At 32.7% G+C, this 16,869-nt stretch overlaps 1 protein-coding gene across 5 annotated transcripts; it reads left to right on the top strand.

The window, feature by feature from the left end:
- Positions 1 to 10,344: 10,344 nt before the first annotated feature.
- LOC129292774 (uncharacterized) lies at positions 10,345 to 16,153 on the top strand. Of its 5 annotated transcripts, none has more exons than XM_054930416.1 (4): positions 10,345 to 10,478; positions 11,189 to 11,442; positions 11,541 to 14,296; positions 14,468 to 16,153. In XM_054930416.1, the coding sequence occupies exons 2-4, from the start codon at positions 11,419 to 11,421 to the stop codon at positions 15,816 to 15,818; spliced, it is 4,131 nt and encodes a 1,376-aa protein (XP_054786391.1). In that variant the 5' UTR covers positions 10,345 to 10,478; positions 11,189 to 11,418; the 3' UTR covers positions 15,819 to 16,153. The 5 variants fall into 5 exon arrangements, with proteins under 5 accessions (XP_054786391.1, XP_054786394.1, XP_054786393.1 ...); XM_054930419.1 differs by having other exon boundaries at positions 10,398 to 10,482; XM_054930418.1 differs by having other exon boundaries at positions 10,422 to 10,591.
- Positions 16,154 to 16,869: the final 716 nt, after the last annotated feature.

The raw sequence follows: 16,869 nt of genomic DNA, 5'->3' as shown, positions 1-16,869 counted from the left end.
TAAAAAATACTTAACAAATAGTTATTAAAATAGGTGATTTTTTTATATTAAAAAAATAAAAAGTAATAGCTTTTCTAACAATAAAAAATAATAGAGGGAGTACATTACTAACATAAATGACTACTTTAAAATACACACACACATATACATATATATATATATATATATATGAACCTTTTTTCGAGGCCTCTTTATCTCTGTCTTATAAATAAAACTTTTTGGCTCATTAATTATTATTATATATTGAAAGAATATTGATATCAAAATATAATCATATAAAGCTCTTTATTTTCCTAGATAGGAAAATATCAATTATTAAGCCTAGAAATCAATGATAGAAGATGAGAAAATGGGTTTACATGCTGAGTCCAGCCCGCCATAGGTTTAGTTGGGGCGGGAATGAATTTTTACAGCCTATTTCCAGCCCATTTTTCCCAATCTTTCAACCCATTTATTTAAATATGTTCAAATATTTTAAATATGTTGGAAAAATAAAAAGTCATTTTATAAAATTATTTTAAGAATATAAGAACAAAAAATAAAAGGTTTATTTGAAATTATTTTTATGTTATTATTCTGAAATTGATGTTTTGTAGAAGAGAACCCAAAAAAATGATGAAAATGTGTTTTTTTTTTTTTTTTTGCATTCTCTGTTATTCTCTAAAAGAATAATCCTATAATAATTAAAAGATATTTTTATTTTTCTATTCTATAAAATAACATTTTTTTGTTTACTAAATTTCTTTTTGAAAACACATTTTTAAATAAATTTATTTATTTTTATCCTGAAGAACAGAAAACTATTCCCAAATTGCCAAACAAACCCAAAATCAAGTCTTATTTTTTCCCCATAGTTTTCTCTCCTTTTTTTTTTTTCATTTCAAACTCGGTTAGCTCATAGAATCTGGTTTCCATGGGAGTGCAAGGAAGGTTTTCGTGCATGAATTGTGGGCTCCAAGGTTTGTTATGGTTCTTAATTAGTTTGTGCGTCTTGTGGTTGTATATCAATGTTTAGTTTCCGCCAAGTTGTTTTTAACTGTATATGAATAATACGCTCGTGTTTTTTTTTTTTATTCGTGTTGCATAAATTTGAGTATATATCAACAAGTCTTATGCTTTGTTTGGTTCGATTTCAACTACATGTAAAGGAATTACGTGTAATCAAGATACAATTCCCACCTCTGCTAATCATTTGGTTGCCATTTTGTATTGTAAAGCCTACTCCCTCTCGTCCTAATTACATGTAAATCAATATAATTATATTATTATTTAATATTAAAGGTAAAAATGAAGGCACTTCTCATTTTTTATGATATAAAAAAGAAAATTAATTTTTTTAAAAATGCATAAAACGATTATACGTTTTATATAATAAAGACATGATAGAGTATTATGTAGTGCATTCACTTTACCTTATATGTGGTGTTAGGAATTACATTTAAAAAAAAAAAAAAGAAAGCAAAAACCTATACAATCCCCATTCTCTACCATGAGTTTAGTCAAATATCCCTCCCTATCCTTTTCCTTCTTCACGCTTCCTTCTTCTTATGCTGGGAACTTCATCAGCTCCCCCCTTTTTCTTTTGTTCGTTTAATATTCAATTTATGACAATATTAAAAAAATATTATTAATATAATTTTATTTTTATTAAAGTGTCTTATATTTTAAGACGTTAAATTTTCTTTAAAATATCCTGTAATTTAAGACTGAGAGTATTTCCTTTACTACCATTATATTATTTATGATTTATTAAACCAAACGGGCCATTAGTTTCTCAATATCTTGCCGTCCAATGTACTTGTTTCACTAATATGTTTTTTTTTTGGACAGAGAAAAAACAATTCATTAAAAAAGTCACCAATACAAGCACTAATCATCCAAACCCAACAACAAACCCTTAACAAACACAAGTTCAAAATACCCCACAAAAAAACTGAAAGACACATCAATGATAAGACAAATTCTTTTGCACATCGAGAAGCTAGCCAAGGTGTAGTAGACTGTCCTATGTATCTTGAAGCCCATGATAATCACCATGGAAACGGCTAGAAGGGGTGGTAGTCTGACGACTTGCTCAAACACTGAGCCCACACCCTTATACCCCAAAGCTGCATTCATTAAAGCAGCATCAACAACCACTCTTAACACAAGAGGAAAAGAACAATATTGAAAGCCAAAAATAACTTTTAGGTCAACAAGGAACACCATAGGACTGAAGCAACAACACCCACAGCAAAGCCAAATGATTCACAAAAGGCAGTCTCTCTTATTAACAAACAAAAAAGACACAAACATAAGCTTACAAAGAACACTTCTGCTAACTACTAAGGGCAAAAAGATCTCTATCAGCACTACTAAGAGAGCCCTCAACCCTTGGTACTTGCACCAATTAATCTTCATGGCACTTTGGTGGCTATAAGCCAGCCACTTGAGCTCTCACAATATGCTTTTTCAAGACTTTTAACCATTGCATCTTGAATCATCATCAGGCAGATCATGAAACATAACTTGACAAACTCATCAAACCACAACCAGAGATACACACCAAATAAGATAGAATCAATAGAGAACACAACAATAACACGAGCACCATCCATGTTAACAACAAGCCTATATTCAATCAGGAAATCACTTAACTAGTCCATCTTCACGCATGGTTTCAGAAAATATAAAGACACATTCATCAATTCACACATAGCCAACACTTTTTCATTCTCACTCACTTTCTTGCACAACAGATCCACTATATTGATAAACAATCTCTATCGGTCAGGATGATTATTCAAAACTAGCCATTCAGTGAACAGAGCATACCTCACTTGCTGATTCAGACTCAAATCGTTCAATCTAACAGACATTGGAATCATCCAAAATAACTCCAAAAAATCCTTCATATAGCTTCGCAACTCACCATTGTTAAGCGTCACACTGATTCTGCTGATCGATACTGTAATAACCTTAATTTTTAAATTACACAAAATTTTATCTCAACTGATATTTTATTTAATTGTTTCAATTCTATGATAAATGAAGATTAGTGACCTAGTAGAATCTATGCTAGAAGCTTATCTGAAGGTTCAGAGTTTGAATCATATTGAGCAAAAGTTTGGTTTTAATTTGTTTTAAAGTTTGGAAAAAATTACCAAAGTACTTGTGTCTTTTATGTAATAATAGAAAAAGTTGTGCTACTTTTTGTCATGTTCCTAATTTTTCATTTTGTCTAGATTTTTCCTTCTCTTCTCGATCATTCAAATAACAGAGCAGTGAGAGAGGAAGGGATCATGTCGGTTCTTCACAGCTCTTCTCCTCTTCCCTGTCGCATCTCCTTCGACCTCACAGTCAGCTCTGTTCTTCCTCGTCGCCACGTCCGCTGCTAAGAGAGTACCGTCATCGAAATCTTGCCTTGCCCACCGCCCTATTTCTTTTCTATTTTTTCCTACTTAACTGCTGATCCTTTCTCCTTCTCGTCTCTTCGACTGCTCAACGATGTAAGCTTCTTCCTTCTTCGTGGCGTCATTTATGTGCTGGAGTATGGAATTCACCCTTCTTCTTCCTTGTTCGTGATGCTGTCATGGTTTGAAGGAATTTTAAATTTTTCTCTGGCTTTGTGGTGGTTGATTGAGGTGAGGAACTTCGAATTTTTCCCTTCCTTATTGATTTGTGTGTATAATTAAGCGATAAATATTGTAAAAAATTTTCCTTGTTCTTCACTCTGTTACCGCGTGCATTTAATGGGGAGGGCAAGTTGATATCAACTTAAAAATTTTAAAATTAAGAGTAAGATAAAGATGGATGGCTTTGGTATCCTTAGAGTTAAAATTAATTTTTGTTAAAGGAATTTATTGTGGGAAGCTGTATTAATTCAAATATTTTCTTAGAGCTCAAGTTTGACTTAAGAATTAAAGGATGAGGAGAAATTGGTACTAAAAGAATTTGAATTTGTAGTGAACATGTATGGGTGCTACTAAGAGATTTGTGGAAATGCTTGAAAGAAGAAATCTGTGGAAATAATGTAACTAAATTGGTATAATATAGCTTGGAGGAACATATGTGCGAGAAGTGGCTTGAGCTATTGATTGAAATTTAAAAATACCAAAATAGGAGAAAGGATTTCATAGGATACTTGTATAGTATTTTATTAAGTCTAAAGGAAACATAAGAATGGTTGATTGGTTTATTATGGTTTATAGTTGAAAATGGGCCATAAGGAGGTATGGGAATGAATTGAGATTTGTCAAATGGTTTAACTAATTCAAGTGCATTTGGAACATAATTAATTAAAGTATTATCTATGATATTATTTGGAGTGAATTTAAATTCTCACTAAGTGATTGAAAAATTACTTGATAAATGATTTTAGAATTATGATTTATTTGTCAGGAATTAATGGCATCATTAGAATTAAAGTGAAAAGATAAGAGAAGCAAGTTTTAAAATTCTTAAAAAACTCTCAGGTGAGTGGGTAGTGTCCCAAATAATTTCTTACAAAATATTTATAAAATTTCTTTATTTAAATTTTTATAGCATTTCTTTATAAGTTGTATAAATATTCTTATCAATTTTATTTTTATAATTTATGCAATTCTTTTTACTTACCTCACTTTTATATTAATTGGTTTATTATGGAATTAGCTTCATTTTCATTAAGAATTATGCTATTATTAAAAAAATGTTTAGATCCGATACGTTACTAATTGATTATTTATTCTAAAGATTTCTATTTTTTAAAAATTTTATAATTTATATGACAATTGTTAATACGGTGATTTATGCATGGAGAACAATGAAAAAAAAATTTGATAGTTGAGTATTATAATTTGAAAGGAATGGTTTTCAATGAATGTTTCAAACTCATGCACATTTGATTTAATTAGAGGGACTGAGTTTAGAATACTGGATGCTAATGGTAGTTTCGTTAGCCCTTGGCGCGCCATGGTATACCTAACTAGCAAGGTGCATTGGAGGTGCTAGCCCCATGAGCGGGCCAACATACGTAGAATAGAGGATGTAGTTTCGTAGATATAATCCACGCCTATTATTCGTGAGCTTTGTGCCTGGACCTGTTAATTATTCTGATTAAGTCCCGCTAAAAAAGGAATTTTAAAACTTTTTTTTAAATTTAATCTCAAGAAGTAAACTGCTGTGTTTTTTTACTAAATGTGGATTTTATATTGAGTAATATATATATATATATATATATCCCAAGATGTTTAAGTATGTGTTGAAATTTAATAATTTGAAATTTGAAATTTTAATAATTTCATTTGTATTTATATATTCTTGGTTTATATTATCTTTAATTGATTATTTTAGTAAATTCATAATTGGCTCATTGATTTCTTTTCATTATTTCCTTCAACTATGAATCAGGACGCTACTCACCGGAAAAAATTTCTTTAGTCTCAGATATTAAAATTGACCTTGCATCTCTTACTGATTACTAAGCGACACAATTGTTTTCGAAACCGTAGAAGTATGTGTTAATTACTTTTGATGTAAATATATTTTATATTATGAAATTGTAACTTAGTGCTCAATGTATACCGTAGTAAGGTCCTAGTTTTATTTTGTTAATATATAATCTGCTAGTATGAAGCTATTTTCCTTTGCTGGAATGATTGCTGGTTTTGTTATTGTAGGAATTTGGGGAGGTTTAAGTTATGAAGGAGACTCTGCTGAAATTTTTACAAAATATTTAAGACGTTATAAATTATATATATATATATATATATAAACTACATATCAATAATTCAACTTAATTTCTAGTTAATTAAGGCTTGTGAATGTGAGGTTATCTCATATTCAGTGCCGGTCATACCTTTAATATTGGGGGTGTGACAGATACCTCATGACCAACACTCTAGATCAGATAGTTCAGTTCACTATCCTGCCCTAACAGCTCAAATCCATGCCGAAAATCAACGCTATCTAGGTTGATCGGCACTATTTCCTATTTCCTCCAAATCAACCTTCTCCTGGATGAAATTTGCCCCATTCTTCACCTTCCAATCTTCATCCTTCCCTTCCACAATCTCCTCTTCGAAATCATGATGAAAAGAATTAGCTTCTTCTACAATGAGCATGGCCACTAGTGTAGACATCTTTGACAGTCGCTGAAGAACAAGAGAACACAGACGTCATCTAGATGCCAATCGAGGCTCCTGAGGGGAGAGTCGGAGCTCCCACGCCATCGCGGGGAGAGTCTAAAAGTTGTTTTACTAATATCTTGTGTGTGTAACTTTCCTAAAGTTTTAATGAAGTTAATCTTTTTATCATAAATAAATAAATAACCATAGAAGAGAACCTAATATGTTATGTTCTTTGCTTGACCGGTGGGTTAGTGTTTATACTATGTTCTTTTTTTGGGGGGGGGGAGTTTATACTTTGTTCTTTATTGACATGTTATTCTTCTTCATTTGATTAAATGTTTGTTATTATTTTCTTTGTTTCCAATCCCTTCCCTTGAATATTAATCTTTGTGAATCTAATTAAGAAGGGGGGGGGGTTTTGCCAATGAGATGAACAAGCAAAGCATCCAAAATTTTTTGTACAAGCATCCAATTTTACTTTTTTCAAAAGAGTAAAAAAAGGATCCAAGTTTGTATAAGGAAGAATGACATCAAAGTCTTAAAAGAAAAAATTAATGATAATTAAATTTTGAATTTTTATAAAAAAATAAAGTTATAAATAGTGCTTCAGGTGATTGCAAAACAAGAATTATAATTATAAATTGAGAGTTATATTTAAAATTTAAATATATTATTTGCAAATAAAATTTTTAAATTTATAATTATTTAAATTGATATTTGTAACTTATTTAATCATTTAACCTAAATTAAATTTGTGTATATTCGCATTTTTATGGATATTATTAATTATTTTTAGAAGCCATTTATAAATATTTTTTATATTCTGATTATTTTTAACACTTAAACAGATATTATAAAATTTTTAAAATGACTTTAATATATATATATATATATATATATCTCTCTCAAATAAGCAGGCCATAAATCTGAATTGTTCTTAATCTTTGTTAGAATAGTGGCTATAAGAATGTAAATGTTGTTGAGGCTATAAATTTGCTAACTGGGGGTTGCAATGAGGAGCACCCTTTTAAAGACATCATTACTGACACAAAGATGCTGATTTTATAGAAATTGGAAGTAGATTTCTCTCACATTTTAGGGAAAAGAATTTAATGACGAGTAGTTTAGCTAAAATGTCATATACTACATTTAAGTAACCTATCGTTTTATTCTAAAATTAGCATATGAAACTTACTTTATTCAAAAATAAATATACCATCACAATGCGCGTGCTAAGAAAAGTAATATTATTAGTTTTTGAGCGAAGATAAAAACAGTTAAAAGAAAGGAAAATATTATAAGTAGAGGGAATTTTATAAAGAGAAAGAGACATGGTTAGAAATTTTAAAGTCTGTAAAATTAAAAGTCTTTTAATTTTATAGAATTCAATATGACTCGAGTTGAAATATCTTTTGAAATGCTTGATTACGTTTTTTAATTGTAGTTGAATTACTTTTGTTGTATTTTTTTCTTTTATTTTATTTTTTTCTTTTATTTCTAACTTTATGGCATTCTTAATTGTTTCATTTTTTTTTCTTTGTTTACTTTTAATTTTGTGACATTTTTATTCTTTTTTTTCCATTTTATCCTTTTTTCATCTTTTCTCTAGTGACATTTTTTTTTTCTTTGATCACATTTGTCTTTCACCTATCTTGTCTTGCTTTTGCTTTTCTCTTTTCTTTTTCTTTTGCTTTATTTTTCTTAGCTGGCAACCAATGGATATTCTTCAAAATGAATTCAAATATATTTTCATCTTCTATTTTTTGAATAAAGGACCTTACATTTGATGCTGCTTGCGTGGCTTAAGAGGCCACTTCTTAGATAAGAGAGGCTCATTCATCTTTATTTTTTATTGTTGTCAATTATGTCATTAATTTATTCTTTCCAGCCATACAGGAAGTTGCTTGTGATGCTTCTTTCTTATTTGTTAATAAGATATCAAATTATAATGAATGAAGAAAAGATAAGGATTTTATGAAATTATTTTTAGCTTTGGATAATCATATCTAATTTTTTTCAACCTAAAGTTAATAATACATCATTTAAACTGATACATTGGCAAAAAAAAAAAAAAACTAGTACAATTTTGAACAAATAGCTTCTCCATCGTTAATTAACCCATATTTTACTAACAGAATAAACATACAGTACAGAGGGTTTGAGTTTTAAAATTTAAAATGTTAACAAAATTTTAGAAGATACATAATCCAAAATTTAAAAACGCTAAGTAAATAAAACTATTTCTTAAAAAAATTTATCAGAGCTGACCTATCATATCTTCTTAATAAAATAACAACTTAATACAACTAACTATAATAAAATTGTCCGAATAAGTCTATAACTATCAGATATTTAACACACTTTATTGTTTAATTTTAACATTAGGATTAAAAAATAATATCCAATATTAAAAGAATCATAATAAAAAATTAAATCGAGGATTTTTTTCAGTAACAACAAAGAGTGAAGTGTAAAGTAGGCCTGTTTTAATTGGACACTCAACCATTTAACAAGAGCACATATATTTCGATTAGCATTTGTAAAATTGAAAATTTCATAAATTGTAGTTTGAAAGCAGAAACTAGAATAAAAATCAATTAAAGTAATGAAATTTATATCCATATATAAAAAGCTCAAGTCATAGTTTTTTTTTCCCTGGCCGAAATACTCAAATCATAGTTTACTATAAGTAACCAAAAAGTTGCTGCTCATTTTCACCAAGGTCAAATAAATTGTGATTGGTATAAAACTAATCTAAATAAAAAAAATTGTTGAAACCCATTTTTTTTGAGCATATAATAATTTGAATCCATTCATTGTTTATAATTAGGTCATAAGACAATTTGACTCTTAAATTATGGGTTTATAAATATTTGAGCTTTTAAATTTATTTTTTTATATAATGTTTATCTTCAATTTTTAAAAAGAGTGTAATTTGACTCTTACTGTTAAGAAAAGTCAACTTTAATCATTAGCATATCACAAAAAAATAAAAAAAATTAAAAATTAAAAAAAGATAAAAAATTATTATAAAGTGGCAAAAAATTACAGACATTGATAAAAAAATATATAAAATGATTAAGGAAATTTTATTGATCATTTTTTTAAAATTTTGACATTATTTTTTGATCAAATTATTGTCAAAGTTACTTCTCTAATCCTATTTATAGAGTAAAGAGAGAAAGAATTTAATTCTATTTATAGGACACTTGTCAATTTTTAATATTCCTTTTCACATTTTAGCTTTTATTAAATGTTTTAAATAAAAATACATATTTAAAAATATTCATTACAAGTAAAGGTCAAAATTTATTAAATTTTAAAATAAAATTAATAAAATTTAATTTTGATAAAATATATTAAAAATAATTTATAAATAAAATTAAACGAAGTAATTTTTTATTAATTGTAAGAGTTAGATTGTAGTAATATTTTTAAAAATTAAAAAAATATTATATAAAAAATGAGTTTAAAATTTCAAACGTCTTCTAAACTTATAAATTAAAATTTAATTTGTTCATTTATTTTTTATAATTTTAAAATATTTTATTATTTAATTTTGCGTTTAAAACTTAAAAACCAAAAAAATGACTTTATTTTTGATTTAATTAACTTTTTGACAAACGCAAACCGTGGTGGTCCACGTCACATCAGATTCTAGAGACAAGGGGCATGTCACGTGTGTCCTCGTGTTAGCTGGTTGGCGTGATTCCGGGGGAAAGAATGGAAGAATAGCGAGGATAAGCATCGGCTATGGAATGGAAAATGACGTTTGAGGACCAGTATAAAGAAAAATAATTATACTTATTCAAAAAATCACAAAATTTCAATTGCCTCGAAAATCTCAATATTGTTATTGGAGGGTCATGAAACGTCATTTTCTCTCAAAGAAAAAAGGTTCGGCTTCCCCTAAAGTCAATAATTAAACCCTCCCCCTACTTTTTTTATCAAGAAATATTCTCTCCCATTTTTATCTTTAAACACTTTTTAAAAATAATTTTTAATTTAAAATATAAAGTACTATATAATAAAGAAATTATTTTTTTAATTTTATTTTTTTAATTAATGTAAAGTTATTTAATATAATATGTCATAATTTAAAATTTAAAATAAAAATGAAACTATATCTCCAATAAGAAATTAAAACCCTAGTGTTGGTGGTGATTATCTTCATTAAAAAAAGCCAAATAAAATAAAATAATATCTGTTGACAAATGACAAATTAAAACCCTAGTTTTCTCTCTCTACATTGATTCCATTTCTCGCTCCTCTTCTGTCAGCCACTTGTTTATATTTGATGTTTGCATCCATGTTCTCATCAACCCCCGCTTCCTTTCCTCGAAGTTGCAGAGCTTGACCAAAAAATTCCTTCCAACCTTTTCTTTTCTTGTGGGTAATTCTTGTCTTCGTCGGCGTCGCCTTCTTCTTCTTCGTCTTTAATCTCAATGGGATCGGAAATTCCCTAATTTTTATGCTTTGTTTCTCATAGCTTGTGATTTTAGGTATTTTTTGTTGAATAACCATCGTACTAAGTTGTGTCTCCGTTTTTTTGCTCTCCTCTTCTATTTTGTTTGTAAGTGTAGATTTGATTTCGTCTCTTTCGGGAGGTTTTTCATGTTCTCCGCACTGCTGTTATTGGGGGTCCCTTATGTGTTTTTGTTCTCCTCCTTCACGGATTTTGTTTGTGACTTTGGTTTTACAATTCTTTGGGGTTTCGCAAGATTTGATGGAGTTCAGTGATATCCAGATCGTTTTCCCCCTTTTGGTGGTGATTTGATGTTTTTAATTACTTTCTAGTCTCCTGAGGAAAACTTTACTCTTTTCTTAGTCAGTTTGATATTCTCCTTGAATTCGTGTTCAATTTACTCTGCATGCACGGTCTTAAGATTCTTCAGGGTGTAAGTATTCACTGATCTGGCGGTTTGTTTTGATTGTGTGGTCGGTTAGTTTCGGATCTAATAGATTTTGCTTTCATTCCTGCTCTTAGACTCTTAGATTTGTCGGTGCTGTACTTGACTTGCTGTCAATGTTCTGTTTGGTGTTGATTTTTCAGTGTTGCGGTTTTCTGATACTGCGGTTTTATGTTTTGTGTTTTGCAGGTTGAGACTACCGATCTGTTATTTTCGCACTTTGAAGTGTGACTAACACCTCGAAAATAAAATTAAGTTGTCTAGGAGGAGCTTTTGGAAGAAAGATATGTCTAGCAACGTTATATTCAGTTCAGAATACTAATCTACTTGAAAACTTGTATTGAAAGTTGCTTTCGCTTTTGATTTATAATATTGCCCCTAGAAAGAGGGGTTGTGGCATTTGGGCAAGCTTTGGAATCATGCCTGTTTCAGGACGTGAAGAGGTGTTTATTTCCTTTCTGATTTACAGCTAACTACGATTAGAGAACCATGCCAATTTGTTCCTTTTTGGATATTGATTTACTTGATCTTCTATTGACAGACTGGGGTTAAATCCTATGACGGGCAGTTTAGTGGTTTAATTGCAGCTGTGCCTATCAAGAAAAGGAGGTTCCCTTTGATTCCAACATTTTCACCTTTGTCTGGAGAACAAGATTCACTCACTGAAGAAAATGAAAATGAATCTCTACGGAAAGAACATTCAAGCACTCCTCAAGGATCAACCGTTTCAAATGCTAGTGTTGCAGACGCACCAATCAAGAAAAGAAGGCTCCCCTCGGTTCAAGCTTCATCTTCTTCGGAAGAACTTTCTTCACTACCAGAAGAAAACAATGCATCTCATAGGGAAAATTCGAGCACAACACTGGTTTCAACCCTTTCTATCAATTCTGCTGTGTTATTTGATACCAATAATAACCCTGCATTTGTAGGAAAGAATATAACTTCTGAGGTTACAACTTCTAACCTTGCCCAAAGCAATTCCAATTATGTTAGCCCCAAAATTGAGGAACCAGATCTTGCGTCGCACTCAAGAGCATTGGATGATGCAAGCGGCAAAGAGAAGTTGATTGCTAGTGAAAGTTATGAAAAAAAATCGGGACCCCAAGTGAAGAAGGAGAATTCAGAACTCTTGTTGGCTGCTAAAGAAAGTCTTGCACTAAATATAGGATCCAAGATTAGCAAGCGAAGTGTTGAAGAGAAAGATAAACAGGAGAGTTGTGCCAGCACTAATTTATCTTTAGGTTTTAAGGAGCACTTATCTCCAGCTGTGCCTAGCCTTGATATTGGTGAGAGATTCCAGAAAACTCAGAAAGCAGGGTCTGTTTCACTGAAGTTATCTCTGAGCAAGGAAGAAAGTAGTTCAAAGAGTTGTAGTGATGATGCTAGAACTAGTAGGGCAAACTGGGATCTGAATACTACAATGGATGCATGGGAAGAACCTGGGAGTGATGCTCCTTTAGGTAAAACATGTACTTCAGGTAAAACATCTACTTCTGCCTGTGGGCTGCAAATTGCTGGCAAGGCACCTAATGATAATAATGTTATGTGTTCCCCTGGGATGGAACCCACTGGCAGTGCTTCCATAAAGCACACCACTGCAGAGAATCGAAACAAAGCTTTCGTGATTTCATCCAGACAGTATGGCCAAGAGTATGAAAATGTCAACCCTCGTAACATTTGCGTTGCCTCATGTCTTCAGAAATACACTGGAGAACCTTCTAGATTATCTGTTAAAGAAAAAACAGACCTTCTCTTTCCTACTTTGAGCTTGTCAAATGCTTCAGCCTCTGCTGTTGATGGAAACAAAAGTAGTGTTATGATAGTAAAATCAGAGCCATTAGATGAGAACTTGAAACAGGACTCAAAGGAGGCTAAGCCTAGTCCTGTGGGATCATTAGATGGAGTCACTGTTAAACATGAATTGGTTGAGCGTTCCAGTGTTGATTATATCAAGACGACTTCTAAAGGTAGCAATCTTAAGTTACTCGATCCTAAATTTGTTAAATATGAACCTGGTCATTCAAATAATCAGGGAAGACCCATGATGATGGAGAATGTATCAGATCAAATGGGGGCAGGGTCGCTACAGGGATCAGATAACCATTATTCCTTAGAAAAGTCAGTGACTTTAGAATCAGCGCCATTTTCTGCAGGGACCGCTTGTCCTCCAGTGGAAGGCATATCTTCAGAACAGTTGACTACCAGTGCAAGTATGGTTAGCCATCAAGAAAATCACGCTTCTATAGATGAAGCCTATATTGATGAAAAAACATCTGAGGGAGATTGTTCAGGTGACAAGGAGGCTCCTCCAGAAACAGTTGCCACAGCCATGGTTGATAATGCAGAATTAAGTGGTCCTGCCGTGAAGGATTGTGCAAGAGGTGGTGAGGAAAAAGTAGATGATGCTGAGGGATGCCGGTTGAAACTCATGAATGAGCACCCCTTAGATACACGGTGCAGTGGTGAAGATGGTGTTAGTGATGATGAAAAGATAACCTTATCAGCTGATATGCTAGAGGATGATTCTTATGGTTATGATTATGAATCGGATGGCACTCATTCTTTAACTGTTGCCATGGATGTAGATCAGCGTGGTGAAGAGGATGATGATTATGAAGATGGTGAGGTACGTGAACCATTAAAGCATTCTGTAGCAGAAGAATCTGTTTGTGAGGTAAGAGAAGTAGAACGTGTTGTTTCTAGTCATTGTGATGATGGCAAGCAGATTGAGAAAGAAGTGTTAGGTGGTGATTGCCCCACCTCATCTTGTATTGATGAGGATGACAATAGGACTGTTACTCGTACCAAAATAAATTGTGGTAAAGAAGGTATTGACGATGAATCAATCAATATGTCTCATAATGTTACTGACAAAACTGTGTGTCTGCAAGAGTCATTGGAAGCTGAAAACCCAAATGTTGGCCCTCAAATAAGGTCGTTAGATTATTCTGAAAGGAATAAAGCGCTTAATGCCAGAGAGACCAAATTAGTATCTGAAGACAATAATGGAAGCAATGAAGTAGATGTTGCTCAGTGTGCTGATGAGGTTGTCAAGAACCTGGACATGGTTAGAACTGACTTAGATTTGCCAAAGATGGAAGTATCTGTAGATATTGATAATGCTAGCAAGGATGTTAGTGATAGTGGTAATCAAGGAAGAATTATAAATTTGGCCCAAGCTGCTAGTCCTTTATCCCCTACTAAATCCAGGTCCATACCAGGCAGGGCACTGCCATCTCAAGCTGGGAGGGATGCGTTACCTGACGCATTTCATAATGAGAATTTACATGGAGGAAGGTATAGGCGTATATCCTTTTGTCTTTCTTCCTTATACATTGTTAGTTGAATCCCTTTACTAATACTTTTGCCTTCTTCCTTTTCTTAAGACTATTAATAGTTAATGTTTTTCCTGACACTTTTGCCTTACTCTTTTTCTTAACACTTCTGCGTTTCTGTTTTGATTTTCAGAGATGATATTTACATTGATGGTCCTTGCAAATTTTCAAGAGAGAGGTATCAAGATATTTCACCTAGAAACTCAAGACTAAGTTTTGTGCGTGGTAGAGGGAGGATTAATAGCCGGATAGACACATGTCGAGGTGAATGGAAATCTGACCGTGACTTTGCTGGTGAATTTTATAATGGTCCAAGTCATTTTCGTGGTCCTAGGAATAAATTTGTATCTGCTGTTCATGATGCTGAATCAGAGTACAATAATGTTACGCATGATGGTTCGTTTGTTGGTAACAATCGGTTGGGTAGGAAGCCCTTGAATGATGACAGACCAGTCGGTCGTCATATTACACTGAGGAGACGGTCTCCAGGGGCGAGAGAGAGCTTGCAAATGGGGCATAGAATTCCTAGAACTATGAGCCCAAGTAGATGTGTTGGAGACGATGGTTCTGAGTTTGTTAATATGAGGCATGGTGAGAAGTTTTTGAGAGGTTACCCTCAGGATACTATGGATCCTATGTTTTCACGTCCCCCACCATTTGAGAGAGGAGATGGTCGATTTACACGGGGAACAAGAAGCTTCATTCAGAGAAGGGGTCCTCCTCGAATTCATTCCAAGTCTCCAATTAGATCTACGAGTCGCTCACCTGGTCCATGGTCATCCTCCCGAAGAAGATCTCCTAGAGGATCACCAGATGGGTTTGGCGGACATCCTGAATTGGCCCACCGACGATACAGAGTTGACAGAATGAGATCCCCTGATGGTCCAATTTTCTCTGGGGAGAGAAGAGTGGTCAGGAGGCATGTCTCTCCATATATGTCTCGTCCTTCTAATGATACGAGGGATTTTGATTCTGGAAGGGGTCGCGGGCATCCCAGGTCTATCATATCTAACAGGGGTACATCTGGTCGAATCATGTTTAGAAACAGAAGATTTGATGCTGTAGATCCCCAAGATCGGCCAGATAATGATGAGTACTTTGGAGGTCCTATGCATTCTGGTCGACAATTTGAACTAAATGGTGAAGGCAATGGTGATGAGAGGAGAAGGTTTGGCGAGAGACAAGGACCAGTTAGATCATTTAGGCCTCCTTATAATGGTGGTGTTAGTGAGAATTTTGATCTTGATGCAGAGGATGGGCCTAGAAACTACAGATTTTGTGCAGCTGATTCAGAGTTCCAAGAAAGAAGCAATTTGAGAGAGAGGGATTTTGACAGGCGTGTCAAGAACAGGCCAGCAAATATGCCCCCTAGAAGAGCAAGAAATATAGATGAGCAGGAAGCAAATTACAGGAATAGTGGACAGGAGGTTTGGAGTGATGACGGCTTTGATGATATTTCAAGAGTGAAGAGAAAAAGATTTTAGTTGTGTCGCTAGAAAGTCTACAATTCAGGTCAAAAAAGAAAAAGAAGCTAGAAAGTCTGCCGCTTAATGCTGCAGGATAGGTGGAAAATCTGTACTGCAAATTTTCGTCTAGAAAAGTATATTAGATTAATTTTGATTTATAAATATTATCCTATGTTTGAAGACTTGATGTGTGACTAATTCAAGCGAAAGGGCAGAATTATTATCGCTGCATTGGGGATATAATTTTTTCCAAAGTATCTGTCTTTCTGAGAAATGGGGACTGGTACTTTTTTGGGATATTAATGGATGATTGTTATTATAATTACTTTTGCAGATTTTCTTACCATAGTTCATCAGTATGCCTCAATTTCTGATTAATGGTTACATTCACATCAAGTTGCAAAAAGCTCTTGGAAAACTTTTTGTTAATGGCAGTTCAGTGATTCCATGCTTCCAGCGACACATCGAAGGCAGAACGGCTTGGTTTTTTCTTTTTTTCTTTTTGGGTTAAATAATGTCAAGTGCACGTTGGCTTGATGGCTCTAGTCCGATAATTTAATTTCTGATGAATCATAAACTATGAAAATTGGCACTCAACAGTCAGCAGGTTGGTGGGATTTTTTTTTTTTCAGAGCTCCTATTTTCTTTGTAATATCATCTGGAAAAGCTTCATGCCAGATGGTGAAGTCAGATAGAAACCATGTGGAAGACCTCCTGTTGCCTTGTTGCTTTCATTTGCAGTAAGAGACCAAACCTGATTGATGGGCCGTGAAGGTTAGTTTGGTCATTGGATTGAAGAAAGTGATGGGATCAATGCTCTTTTGTCTTTTTCTCCATTTTCTATTCAAATGGAGTGGTCAAAAGGCTGGGTTATAATATGAGAAAAAAATTAAGGGAGAATCGCACTGCATACCCCAAAAAAAAAAAAAAAAGCATTTTGAGCCTAATAACTTTTGATAATGCACTATAAATTTAAAGGTCTTTATTACAATTTTTTTTAAAAGTAAAAGTACAACTTTGCTCTTGTATAATTTAAAAACTCAGAATTTGTGTGAAACCCTTATCTACG

The sequence above is a fragment of the Prosopis cineraria genome, unplaced genomic scaffold (genome assembly GCF_029017545.1).
Source record: "Prosopis cineraria cultivar Desert tree isolate PC_DT_omini unplaced genomic scaffold, ASM2901754v1 PC14, whole genome shotgun sequence".
In the NCBI taxonomy this organism is placed as follows: Eukaryota; Viridiplantae; Streptophyta; class Magnoliopsida; order Fabales; family Fabaceae; genus Prosopis; species Prosopis cineraria.
The sequence above is the reverse complement of the archived record's forward strand: the minus strand, read 5'-3'. Positions and strand labels throughout refer to the sequence as shown.

Coding starts and splice junctions, on each gene's coding strand:
- LOC129292774 (XM_054930416.1), top strand. CDS start 11,419: ATGCCTGTTTCAGGACGTGAAGAG. Junction 11,443..11,540: donor CTGTTTCAGGACGTGAAGAG/GTGTTTATTTCC, acceptor TTCTATTGACAG/ACTGGGGTTAAATCCTATGA. Junction 14,297..14,467: donor GAGAATTTACATGGAGGAAG/GTATAGGCGTAT, acceptor TTTGATTTTCAG/AGATGATATTTACATTGATG.